At 42.0% G+C, this 13,706-nt stretch overlaps 1 protein-coding gene across 1 annotated transcript in view; it reads right to left on the reverse strand.

Annotated features, from left to right (window-relative positions):
• Positions 1–12,938, reverse strand: part of PDCD11 (programmed cell death 11) — a 25,050-nt gene extending 12,112 nt beyond the window's left edge. The window contains 18 exon segments of the mRNA XM_009638068.2: positions 490–553; positions 555–655; positions 2,947–3,166; positions 3,565–3,735; positions 4,303–4,503; positions 5,184–5,327; positions 5,892–6,143; positions 6,254–6,400; positions 7,098–7,158; positions 7,773–7,897; positions 8,225–8,431; positions 8,882–8,989; positions 9,556–9,737; positions 9,990–10,113; positions 10,729–10,890; positions 11,775–11,942; positions 12,122–12,253; positions 12,831–12,938. Coding sequence (XP_009636363.1) covers positions 490–553; positions 555–655; positions 2,947–3,166; positions 3,565–3,735; positions 4,303–4,503; positions 5,184–5,327; positions 5,892–6,143; positions 6,254–6,400; positions 7,098–7,158; positions 7,773–7,897; positions 8,225–8,431; positions 8,882–8,989; positions 9,556–9,737; positions 9,990–10,113; positions 10,729–10,890; positions 11,775–11,942; positions 12,122–12,253; positions 12,831–12,932 — 2,671 coding nt within the window. The 5' untranslated portion in view covers positions 12,933–12,938.
• Positions 12,939–13,706: the final 768 nt, after the last annotated feature.

Below are 13,706 nucleotides of genomic sequence, written 5' to 3' on the forward strand. Positions count from 1 at the left end.
TGCTGAAGTCAGCAGTTTATATTGGCTTCATTGGTTTATTCATTATGTCTGAATGTACTTGTTTCGTTCTGCATAATATGGCAGTTTTCTGCTTTAGTTTTTGAATTGCAAAGTATCAAAATTCCAGTCCTGTTTTAAAGTCACACTGATTTACAAGAAAAATTAACAGCAATTTCAGATTGAATACTTTGCTTATATACAGTATGCTTCAACTAAGGATCTCAGAGCACAAACTAGACCTTACAAGATGCCCAAGATACAAGGCAGGATTAGGTCCTGTTTACAGATGGGTAACAGAGACACAGGTATGTTTAAGTGATAAGTTCCGAATCACACAAATGGGCCAGCAACACATTAGGAAACTAAACTACTCTTCAAGCCCACCCCTACTCTGATCAGACTCCTCCCATCTTAGTTCCTCATCATTTCAGGACAGAGGTTTCAAAGTACAAGAGTGAAAACCAAAGCAAGCAAAGACAAGACCCTCACCTCCCAAATGGTAGCGAGTGGCTGGGGGAAAAAAAACTGTTAACGCAAACCCCCCCCCCCCCCCTGCCACTGAACAGTGCTGAGCCATCCTCCACATCCTGCACAAGCAGCTGCAGCTCCTTCCCAGGCACCAACTCACAAAGGCCTTGGTCCGTGCTGGAATCCTCTAAATAAAGAGAAGAAAAAGTGAGAACTCAGTTTTACCTATGTTGTTTCTGTAGAAAACAAAGACAGCCTACACATTTGCTCAAGAGTGCACGAACAAGCGTTTATATCCACCCTCGCAGCAGAAAACAAAGCTCATGAATCCATATAAAGTCAATTCTAAGATTTAATCAAAGTAGAAACACTTTTCTGACATTAAGGATCTGATAACTTTGGAGACAACGTCTTCCAATTTTACAGAAATACTGGCACACACCATCGCATACAGAAAACGGTGAAAACAAAACAGATTAATACTAAAAACACAAAACAGACCTGTCACTTCACAATTATAGGAAACAAAATATTAAACACTACTGAACATAAAAAGAACTGAAAAAGGCAATTTTAGAATGTGACAAAAATAAACTGCAATATATCCAGAATTCCTAACACTAGAGAAGCAGCATGTGAGAAAACCTTTGCTGGAGGACTTGTTCAGCAAACCTGTAATACAAGTAAGCAAATCTATTTGTACAAACTCATCCTCATGTGAGTACTAGGTTTGAGTTATCACAAGCACTTGAGTGCCAGCATAATTGTACTTGTACTTTCTACTTAAGCAGATCCTGGCCAAGGCTCGGGGCAGTTGAAAAAATCCCTCTGTGATTATCAGGCATCCTGTGCATAAATATCAACAACAAAAACCAATTTGATGATCACAGCATACACAAATGCAGATTTCTGTACCACGGAGGAGCAGTTCTTGACTGCCAGTAAAAAACAATGCTAGTGTCCTTCCCTGTCATAGTTTAAAAAGCAGTTAGATGAAGGCAAAAATGGTAATTTCTCATCAGTTATGAGTTACCAGCAAATACAGTATGCATACAAATAATACATCGCTACTCTTGTCAATGAGTCCTCTTTATTTTGATGGACAAAGCCAGTCCTATTTGCTTAAATGCAATAAGAGCGCCTGCTGTCTGCGGTGTATAATAGGCAAGTAAGCAAATTCTTCTTAAATCAAAGCCCTCTCCTTTATTATTTTAACCCTCCAAAAGCATCATTCACTTTAAACAGATGTACTATTCTTCAGAAAGAACCAGCGAACAAAAAAAAAAAAGATCATGGCCTTATCATCAGACAGCTAACTTGCCCAGCCTTTCTAATGTCACAGCAAGTGACACTGACGCATCGACTCAGGCCATGTCCAATTGTCTTCTGCCCTTCTGTTACTCTTGAAGACAGAAGATTGAAATGATGTGCATTCCAATTCTTATGTGCCTATCAGCCTAGTATCCAGGCACCGCTGCTGTTTTTCCTAAACTAAGTAATTGGCAGGGGCAGGTCTTAAGTGCCTTTTCCTAATACATGAGTTTACACACAGCAAGAGCCTCCCATATTGTTTATCAGCATTCTCTTTTCAGTCATTTGGGGAAATTCAGGTTTGGGCATTGGGCAGCCTGTTTTGTTTCACTGGTGCTTTGTGGCAATTCACTCGGGCACATAGAAATAAACTCCTCCTGGATTTCCGTGAGTCATTCTTCCGCTTAAAAACACAACCAGGAAACCATATGCCTGCACCTCTGTTGGCACATTAGATAGGTTTCCCATCTTGGCCCAATATCCCTTATATCTGTAAGCTCTTTGGAGTTTACCATCTGTTTACTGACCAGTCCATCAGGCCTGCAGACTAAAGCTCTTAAAATACAAGAGCACAGCATACTAAAAATTAACCATTGCAAGATTCAAAATAAACAGAGACAATGCTTCATGTGACACATAATTAAATGGTGAAACTAGTGGCACATGTCTCAGTCAATTAAGCTTTAAATTGGTTCATTCATTGTGACACCAAAAGTGTCTCTGAGGCTGGAGAAAGGCCTTGAACCACAGAACATCCAATCTCACCCTGGCCTTTCTTATTTTCACCTTCACAGGCCCTTCAAGGAACCTATCCTTTTGCACCATTGTATCTCCCTTCCTCTTTTGGTATATGGACCTCGCAGTTCATCTATTTATACCCCTATTTTTAATTCTCTAAGCTTCAGCCCAAAAATCAATGTATTAGGCCTAGTAAACTTCCGTGAAAAGAGCAGCTTCTTTGGCTTGTTCCAGCTGTAGTTCCAAAAAGCCTTCTTATCAATGGCAGACACTGCACACATATCCTTCTAATAAGCTTCTCTTGGAAGCCAAGTCTTTCCTTGAACTGACCTTGTTTTCACTTAAAAGAAAATGGTTTTCCCTTTTTGTTCCTCTGGAGACTTTTTTTGTGATATGATCCCCTTTAGCAGAACACGTGCAATACTTTACCTCTTCTTCTCAACAAGTTCCTGATTTCTTTCATCTCCTTGAAATACTGATTCAGCAGGGCAAAGCTCTCTGCAGCAGAATCACCCGAGCTGCACTCTGACACCTTCAGATTGAGGAGCACACGCTGCTTCTCCTCATCAATGCTCATCACCTTCGCAATCACAGTCTGTCCCACCACAAAGTGGTCCTTGGTGTCTGTCACAAACTTGTCACTCATGCTCTGTGCAAAGGAAACAAAGGGGCAAGGGTTACTGAGCACAGCTGCTGTCAACCACCTGCAGTGCTGTTCAGAAGAAGGGTTTGAATTAAGACATCATGAAAATGTGTAAGAGAAATTAACAAAGACTAACAAAAAGTCATCAATTAAAATTAATTACTGAAGTCACATAAAATTCTTATAGAAGCTTAAGATCACTTCAGTCAAGTCCTTTGTTTCATTTTGGAAGTGAATTAAAACACAAACCTAAAAGCAGCTTTTACCCTACTGGAGGAAGCTGTGAAAATGCAGGATCCACAGCCCTCCTGTTCCCTCCTCATTATTGTTCCTTTGCTAAAAGCCATGTTTCAAGCATGCCTGATTACACACATGCTGCTTACTGAAGTGAATGCATTGCTTACCACTTTGGGCGCCAGTCCTGTCACACCAAAAGGGAACTCCACAAACACTCCAAAAGGCATCACATTCCTCACATAACCAGTCAATAGCATCCCAGGCTGGATTTCAGAGAAACTTCTCACAACTTGCTCCTCCTGTACAGCAGAAATCACTGCAGACTTTCTGCTCAAGATCTGAACAACCAGTTAGGAAAAATGCGAAAAGATGAATGAAAGGAGCCTGATGCCAAGCAAATCTCTTGGTGCTGCTAACCCTTGGGCTAGAGCACTTTTTTCAGGTTAGACAGTACAGTGGTTCAAAATTCTGCAATTCCAATTTCTGTCTTGATCTCTCTACGCTAAAATTCAGCAACCGATGTCTCTTAAACTGCTCAGCATTAAAGATGCATGCTTCACACACTAGCAGAAATGTCAACTTCCTAATATTTCAGTTCTGATTTTTGGTATAAAACCAGCAAAATTTTTGCTAAGATTCTGATATGATTAACAGTCCAAAAGCTGGTTTGGAAGATGAGTCAATTCACAACCAAGACGTGGTTCTGATGGGATTTTAGCAGCAGCTGAGCCTCACTTCTAATACAAGCAAATTATAATGACTCTTTGAAGCATCGCTAGCTTGACAGGCACGTCCACTTCAACACACTAACTAATGTATCTTTTTTTTATTGCAGATACTCTGGATTCCTGACAGGTATCTCCTTCCCCCGACTTTGTTTGACTGGTCGAGGTGGCAAAGGATACGATACGCTCCCCCTTGTCACTTAGGCACATAACTCTGGGCAGGACATCTCCCTCTTGAAGACAATGCCACAGGAGCTTGCAGTTAGCAACAAAGTCAGAGAGGTGCACCGTGGGAATCCAGGCTACCACATTGCCTTCATCTTCTAAGACAGAAACCTCTAGCCCATTATCTTTCTTCTTCAAGACTTTCACATCAACCATCTGAAAAGAGAACAAATACAGTGATAAAATTCCAAGTGTCTTTGAAGTCATCCCTTTTAATGCACAGGGCACCAAACACTGTGCTGCAGGGGCTCTGACATGGCCTCCCAGCTATATATATATGAGAAAATCTCACGTCAACAGGGCTGAGCCTAAAAAGCATGCCAACATCGATAGTAAAAGTAATTCTCAGTTCCCAGAGAAATCAAGAGCTAGAAACATTCTCTTGGTTGTGACTTTCTATTTGAAGGGCAAAGGGAATAATTTAAGCAATATTAGGACCGTTCCTGAAGTAGCAGTATCTGCAGGGTGTTGGAAACTGTTCATTCCAAAGACAACAGGGAAGCATTTCAAAACATTTTGCTGAAGTTGCCTTTTCCCAGGGAGCAAAAGCAGCTGCTTTTGGAGGGAGAACATCAGCAGCATCCAGACAAAAGTGGACTCCACCTAGGAGTAGGAGCACTAAGTGGTACCTCCAGAAGGACTGCCTGGGACTTTTATCTTGACCTCTGTCAACAGAGATCCTGGTTTTGACCCAGGAGGCCAACCACATAAAAAGAAATGCACATTTAATGACCACCAACAGCTTTTCTTGAAGCAAAGTTGTTCAAAGTGATACCAAATTATTTGGAAAACGAGGAGGAAAAGACAAAAAAGGGAGCAGTCATTGAATTCAATACCTCTCCTATTTGATATTTCACTTCCTGTTTCTTCTTTGGAGTACACTCCTTTTTGTCCTCCAGGGCAGCCTTGCTGGATAGCCTGAAGGACAATAAAAGCCTTTCCTGCTGGGGCTCACATTTTAAGACCATTACTTTAACAACCTGCAGCAAAAAAAGATAAAACAAAAGTTTAATTCAGTTGACCCCCCTACTCAGTGAACTACCACCTACAAAATGAGACAGAGAAATGCATACACAGTACACTCTTCTCTCACACCTAGGATAGCAGGCCAGTGACTATGACCTAACAGGTTCAGCCAGAGACAAATGTCCTTCTCATCACACATATGGAAAATGGCAGTACCTGATCATTAAATGACCTGTTTGTGACAAGCCTGTAGCAGAGCTGAGAATAAAATTCAGATCTCCAGATTTGCAGTCAGAAACCTTGACTAGAAAATTACTCTTCTCCTTAGCCAGTCAATAAACAGCAGGATTAAAGACCAAAAAAAAGGATCAGACAGCTCTGAAATACTCAAAGAAGAGCTGCCCCTTTCACAGCCTAATCTATTTAAATGCAGCACGACTATTACTTAAAAGTGAAAGGACATGACCATCTCTTGGTGAAGCTGGTTCCTGAAGGGGAAAACTCATGTTGCAGCCAACTCAACTGTAGATTTCTCTTTTGCATTCAAACACAAGGCACAGCATAGGTACATTAATTACCTGGCCTTCATGGAAGACTTTATCTGGACAAGATATGGGTTCTGAGCTCAGCTCATTCTTGGGTACCAGACCTTTGACATCGTTGTAGAACTTCACAATGCAGCCAAACTCCCTTGCACACACCACAAAGCCATGTGTGATCAGGCCTGGTTTTGCATCTTCATAATTGGAGAGGACTGGAAGCTTTGATTGGACAAGACTTTTCTTTAGAGTAAGGATCAGCTTCTTTCCTGCAGGACTGCACTCTAGCACCTACAAAAATGGAGTACAAGAAGGTTCAAAAAGCATGTCTGCCATTGTCTGATCAATCCACAGAACAGAAGAGTGCAAAGCAGCTGAAGACCCTGCCTGGCAGCTCTCACCCGACACCTGACTTCATCTCCTATGTTGTACTTCTTCTCAGGCTGCTTCAGGATCACATCAGCGAGATGCATGGATGGCACAAGCCCTTTAATCCCATCAGTCACTTTCACCTGCATTCCAATGGATTTCAATGCGAACACTTTGCCCTGGAATCCAAAAAAGGGAAAAGGATCAGTTAATTCAGCACGAAAAGCAGACTGTGCACAGGTAGGAAATAGCCAAGACATTACACCACCTACCATCACCAAATCTAATCACCCTCCAAAAAGTAAAATCTTAGTCCAACTCACATTCCACCCAACCAATCTGACCCATTAACATTTATACATTACATAAGGTTGTTTTACAGCCTCTTTTCCTTAAGCATAGGCTATTTCTGCAAAATCCCGATTGACTCTAGCAAACTAGAATTGTTTCCAGAGACATATCCAATACAGTCATGACTCTGACATGACAATGATCATAACTGAGTAACTTTCTGCCCATCAGCTGATTGCAATTGTCCATACACAAACTTTTACTCTGAGCACAAGGCAAGTTTTAGTTTCTTTCACTGAAGACTTTCTAAAAATGTATTTGTGGCCATAAATAAATGACTGACTGTGGCTAAAATTTTATTGCCTTGGCAGCACCATGAATGAAAATCTGAACAAAATGGGGAAAGAGAAGTATCACATTCCATCAATCAAGTCCTGCAAGGAGAGGTTTTTCTCCTCACTTTCATCTCACTAGTCTGGATCAGAAGTTGAATATATATACTAGGCAGAGGAAACACACATTAGCTAGATCATTGTTCTAAATATAATGGCCACACAGTACTGCATCAGACCTTCAGAAGCTCACCTGCACCACATCTCCTGTGTGGATATCTTGGTATTGCAGAAACCGTGCTTCAATAATCTGACTAGGAAAGAGACACAGCAAGAGATGACCATCAGTCAACTTGAAGGAAATCCAGGATCTTTGCCTTGTCCCAAATATCCATCATCCCACACCCCCTGCAGTGCTCTACAACTTCAGAGTTCTGTGTTTTACTCCAACTGACCCACCCCAAACAGTTCTCTGAACATAAAGCTCAGGGAGGTTCACCAGGCTCCATTCCAGGTGACAACCACACAGTTATGGCCACCAGCCACAGCTCTGTGAAAGGGGAACCCATCATCTGCACTGCTTAAAGCCACACAGGTGGAAATACTAAGAGGGAGAAGCAAAATGGGCTGGAACTTGGAAGATCAAGGTTCAGTTTCCTCTTCAGCCAGTCTTCTGACATGATCTTGGCAAAATTAATTGAGCCTCCCTGTGCCTCAGCCCACCAACTACATTGATGGTGCCCCAATTCCCTATAGTAGGGGGAGGATATGCAAGAAGCCCAGACAACATGACGTGAGACAACAGAGATACAAGCCCAAAACCCCAAATGGCAAGTTCCAGTCCAGCAAACCAATGCAGTATTTTCCACTCTTGACCAAACCCTTCTAATCCTTCAACCAATTTTCTGGAAGAGTCTATGAAACTTACTACTTCAGAGATACAATACACATCTCATCCATAAGGCTGTAGTCAATGATCCGACATTTGTGTTTGCATCCTGTTTTAAATGCCCCAGGTTTAAGGGATTTTCTGGTTTTTGAAAGATGTTTCAACTAGGAAAAACAACATACAATTTAGTGTTTGGAAAATGGAAGCGCTGATATAGACCTTAGGTTCAAGTGGCAACATCTGACCAAATCATTCCTCTAACATATTCTCTCCATGCGGCATGCTTCACCAGTTCTTCCTCAACAGCCCTCCTACAATTCCAACCTGAACAAGAGGAGGTATGATTTGGCAAACACCTTCCACATTGTCCTAATTTTGTTGTATTTGTCTCACAAAGAACATAAAGGCAGAAAATAAAACCTTCTCTTAGCCTTCTTCCCCACAAAGCAAAGATAGCTACAGAGGACTTCCCTCACCACCCTGGTACTTACCCGTGCAAATGCAAGAGTGCCATCATCAAGCTCAAAGATGGCACCAAACTGCTTGTAGAAAGCTTTCACTGTTGACTCTTCCACCACTGCCCCCATGCGATCATTGGAGAGCTGGTTTGGGGATCCCCCGGGCTTGAGGAAGGCCTGCCGTAGAGTAAGCCGCACCACTTTGGAGGTGGGGTGGATAGAGAGGATGCAAGCTTTCACCTGGGAGAAGACAGTATGTTTGTTAAACACAACTTTGTAAATAAAAGAGGAAAAAGGCACGTTGCTCATGTTTTCAGACATTATGCTTGGTACCTGAACTCTTTGCCCACGTACAAGCACTTCCCAATATTGCTACTAAGACATCAGTTCTAACAGCTTCACAGACGAGGGATTTTTGCTTTTATCGGTTGTTTATGCGCTAGCCTGGTACAAGACCACACAAGAAATTTTCTATCACTTGCAAGTCTTTTGTGCTTCCCAAATAAGTCTTCCACTACCCCAGGAAAGGCTTTGCTCTTTACAGCTCTAAAACAGCCATGATAGTGATTCAAATAAAAGATTAAACAGACAGCTATCATTAGTAGCATTTCAGAGATTACCCCACCAAAATGTTGGATAAGAGATGTTGCAAGCAACATACCAACTCCAGGCATCCTTCACCCTCCTTACCACTTGATCTGGAGAATAGTTCATGGATTTCTCTGGGTCCATGTGCATGAAATCCACAATGCCAGTGAAGGAAGACAGAAAGCTCACTTTGATCCCCCGTGGGGCCACCTAGAAAGGGGAAGGAAAAGATGCCAAAACAAATTTGCACGCAGTTTTCACACAGCTCAGAAAGAGAGCACAATTCACACATTTCACAAAAAGGCACTGTCAGTGCTAATCAACAAGCGCATCACAAGAGACAGGAAAACAACTTACAATTCTGCTTTCTACATTGTTTTGCAAAAATCAATCCTTTAGTTTTTCAATAATGCTGTTTATTCTGAAGCCTACTGCTAACCTATGGAATACTTCTCCTAGCCAAAAGCCAGAGAAGCACAAAATGGATCCTATCGTGCTTCAAGCTTCATCACCAACTTCAGGCTGAAGCCTTTATACTCATGGCATCACAACCAGGACAGAGATCAGACCTCAGGTGAATGAAGCGGAGGAAGGATCTCACAGATAATGGTGTTTGCTATTGTAAAGTAATTGAGCCCAGGTACAAAATTTTCCATGGCATAATCTTCCATCTATACTTCACCTGTCTCCCTGCCTTCAGCAAAGCTTAAAAAAAACCAAAAAAAAATAAAAAAACCAAAAAAACCCCACACCCAAAAACCCAAACCAGAGCTTACCTTCTGCACTCGAGCTTTCACCACCAATCCTGGTAGTAAATTAGAGAGGGTCCAGTTCTGTCGCTCTGTTGCAAGGGATGCAGCAACCTCCGATCGATCAACAGACAAACGGACCACTCTTCCCTCGTTCTTTACTTCCACAATGACACAGTTCAGGTTCTGGCCTATTTTCAAGTCGGGCCCTACAAAGACAAGTCACAGCATTAAACCTCCACCAGAAAGGAACAGTAACATAGCCTGTCAGGAAACAGGCTGAAACCCAAAAGCTTGTTGCAGAACAGCCACAAAACTGCTGTTTTCAACAACTTGCAAAGACTCCACCTTGACCCAAATCTCACTGAGGTTCACTAACACCATAGATGTAACAAGCTTTAATCCCTGTCATTCTCCACCTCCATTTTAACCCCAGCAGCTCCTCCTGCACTACTTCTTACCTCTCTTGACTGCTTTGATGTAATTTTGGGCTTTCTGACGAGGCAGGAAAGCATGAGTCCCACTGACCCCAATATCAATGAGGTAGCCATGGTCTTCCACACTAGACACAAAGCCAGAGAGCAGCTGTTGGGAGGGAAGCGTTGTAATTCAGTAATGTGATGAAGCAGCTGGGTCTTCAAAGAATGCAGATCTGGTAAGAGATTCCCCACACAAATACTCAATTGTTTCATGAGGACAGAGCGCCAAATTTTCTAGAGCAGCAGAAAGAACACTACATTCTTTCTTATTACAGAGCTCATCTGACAGTGGGGTCTCAACTCTACCCTTATCCAACTATGTGTGTATGGAGTTCACAAACCAGTAGGGAACAAAAATGGGATTCGCAAAAATAGCAGGTGCTCTAATTGCAGGCACATGCCTGCAACCGTACAGCTGGAAACACAAAACCTAAACAACTAAGCAGCTCTGCAAGCAAGTTAAATATTCTCTGCATAAATAACAAAGAAACCTACTCAGAAATAAGTCACTAAATAACTTGTCCATCTGGAAACAGATTCACATGAATGGATTTCATTCAAGACCCAACACTGCCCTCTCCTCCCAGGTCTCTTCCATGGCAGGAGCAGCTCCACATTCTGCTCTGCTCCCATGCAAGGACAAACTGCAATGTTCCCCCATGCACTGTGCAAGAAGCACCTCCAAAGCCTAGAGAGGCTGTGACAAACCCAGAACACGTACCATGCCTGATGCTAGTGCTGAAGCATTCAGACCCTTATTGACCTTCTTGGGGTCGATTGATAACTTGATACTCCGACGCCCGTCAGCACTTTTCTCAACACTGGTCACAACACACCTGACCAGTGTCCCTGGAGAATACATGTCCGAGAGCGAATTCAAGTCCTGCCCAGCAAGATAATCAAGAAAGAAACATACAAATTTTACAATATCAAATAATATAAGAAGGCCAGAATTTGTTACTGAAGCAGCTTTTGAAATCAAAATCCCGTAGGAAAGTTCCATTTCTCTGTCAACACTACAAAAAAGACAGAAGATGCCACAGACACCAGGATCTCAATATAGGGGCAGGGATGACATTACATGACATTAGCAAGTCTAGTAGGCTTTGCTTAAAAAGGAATACTGTGTGGGCCAGAGTCAGGAGGTTGTGGCTGAGAAAACACGTCTACAGAGCCAACAGTGACCCTAACCTCACCTCCATCTTTAGCAGGGAAAACACCTACGACCAAAATGCTAGCAAATCTGGCAGTTACACACCACATTGGAAAAATTTATGGAGCGCTGACACCAGAGATGCAGGATAACAGATTACTCCATTCTTGTTCTTTCTAGCAATCATCATTATCAGGAAATTGCAAAGTTTGCTTGGAAAAGCCCGATCCAAATCAAGATCAGTCTACGCTACCACTACGCAGCAGCACGTTGCATGCAGCAACACAATGAAATTGCAAGGACCATACTAACCCCCACACCCTCACATCATCTTCCAACTACTTCCCTAACTTCTTCCCACCACTGCCTACAGCCAAGGATCAGTATTTAGCTCCAGCAGCAGATAGGCAGCACAAATCTCATGTTCAACAGGCTGTCTATGAAAGTTCAAGGACTATTTAGCCAAGGCTAAGGCACTGCAGGTGATCAAATTCAAGTCAGCTGCGAGACACCAGAAACCAGGCTGCTAAGCAAAACCTCAGGGTTGATTCTGAGGTACTAGTAATAGGCCTTAGCTCCCAGGCACAAATCACAGCCCCAGTCCAAGGTCTCACCTCCAGCAGTTCTCCTTGGGCCACCTGCTTGCTCAGCATTTTGCTGTAGGCATCGCTGATCTGCGTGACTGGCACAAATCCTGAAAGTCCATTGGGCAAGCTGATTACTAGCTCGTAGTCACTGACCTCTTTTATACAACCAAGGAGCAGCATCCCTTCACAGAGTGCCTAGGAAAGCAGGTAGAACAGCATACAGTGGATATCATGGCAAGTCAGTGACGACAAGGTGGTAAACACACTTGCGTCCTGAAACACTACTGTAATTTACAAGTTTAGTGAGGAAAAAATGCCATTTTTATGCAGTCCAGAAGAGAGATGCACAAAAAATGAAACATTTATCCACAAACCTCAATTGTGAGTGGTTCAATATTCACAACACTATCTTTAGCAGCAGCTATTTTGTCTGCCTTGAACTTTTTCTGCTTTCCTTGATCACTTTGGCTCCTTTTTCTTTTCCTAGATTGTTCTTCATGGTGAATCTAAAGCAGATTATATGCAGAGAGGAAAAAAAAACAAAAGCAGATAAAGGATGAATTTTGCACTAAGGCAGAACTCCGCTGCCAGGAATAAAATTAGAAGAAAATTCTAGGATTAGAGAAAAAAAAAAAAAAAAAAAAGAGCATGGCTTCGCTAACTGTTTTATGTCTACATGCAAGTCTTCCAAAATATCTCCTTCTGGGGTAAAGCCGACCATTTATAAAACTGTGAATCTTGGGAATGCAAAAGAGTGGCATAAGTGATCTGTACCACTAAACAGAAAAAGAAAGACCTAGCCTTGCCTATATCCATTAACATCAGGACAAGTTGCTTGTGGGAAGTTTAAAAGCTAAACCCTGATTGATAATTTTGATTTAACTTTTTCTCTCATCACATTCATCATACATCAGACATCAGGGATCTTAAACAAATCAGAAGAAAGGTGCATGTCAGCCGTTATCTCTTTCTGGAAGTCCCTTCTTTAGTTTACTATAGAAGTAAGGGATGGGAAGGATTATGGGTCATATTCTGACAGTAGAAGAGCTCTGAGAAGAGTTAATCAAAAACATGCAAACATACATCAAACAAATTGTCCCGCTCTAACTTTGGGTTGGGGGTTTTTCCCTCTGTGGGTTTTTTCTGGACGCCCCCTCGAGGAAAGTTTTCTTCTATGGCTGCCATGCTTGCACTTCTATGGGACAAATGGAAAAAAGAGATTAAGCTTGCAGTCATCACTCTTGTTCCTCACAAACACTGAAGAGACATAAGAGTCAATTACCCCCAAACTAAAAGAATTCAGATGGCTACTTTACAGTTAAGTCAGTGACAAAACAGAAACTCAGGTTTCTGTTTGACTGCACTGAAGCGTTGCAATGCTCCATCTAAATACATGCATCCCTCACACTTTTTACTGTTGCGCAGTTGTACTAAAGTATTACTTTTTTAAGACAGATAGATGCACCACATATTCGTAAAACTGCTTTAGCCATAAGTTTCCCGAACAGACCTTTATTACATTCAGAGGGGAAGCTGAAATTACCAGCTTCAGTCATCAAGGAGAAAGTTGTGACTGGAATGCTAAGCTTGGCCTGCATTTTTACTTTTTGGATACCACCCTTAAAATATAATTTGATACATGTTTGTGTAAATTACAAGTACTTATACATACACACACATATATATATATAAACCAGATATGTTCAACCTTACCACGTTTCAGTCAGTAAACAACACCTTATTCGTTAGGTCACGATTCACATTCTATTTCTTACTTTGGACAACAGTACTTCTGCAGAAATTAGCACTGAAACACCATTTTGTCAAATTTACAGTAGTCTGTTAGATATATAAAACTACTTTGAACGTGAAGGCACATAATAAAATTAAAGTTCATCACGGCACGCTTCATCAAGGGGCTCGCTAAGCAACAGAGACACCTCCTAACGGCCGGTAGCT

The sequence above is a fragment of the Egretta garzetta genome, unplaced genomic scaffold (assembly GCF_000687185.1).
Source record: "Egretta garzetta isolate BGI_Z169 unplaced genomic scaffold, ASM68718v1 scaffold135, whole genome shotgun sequence".
NCBI classification, from domain to species: Eukaryota; Metazoa; Chordata; class Aves; order Pelecaniformes; family Ardeidae; genus Egretta; species Egretta garzetta.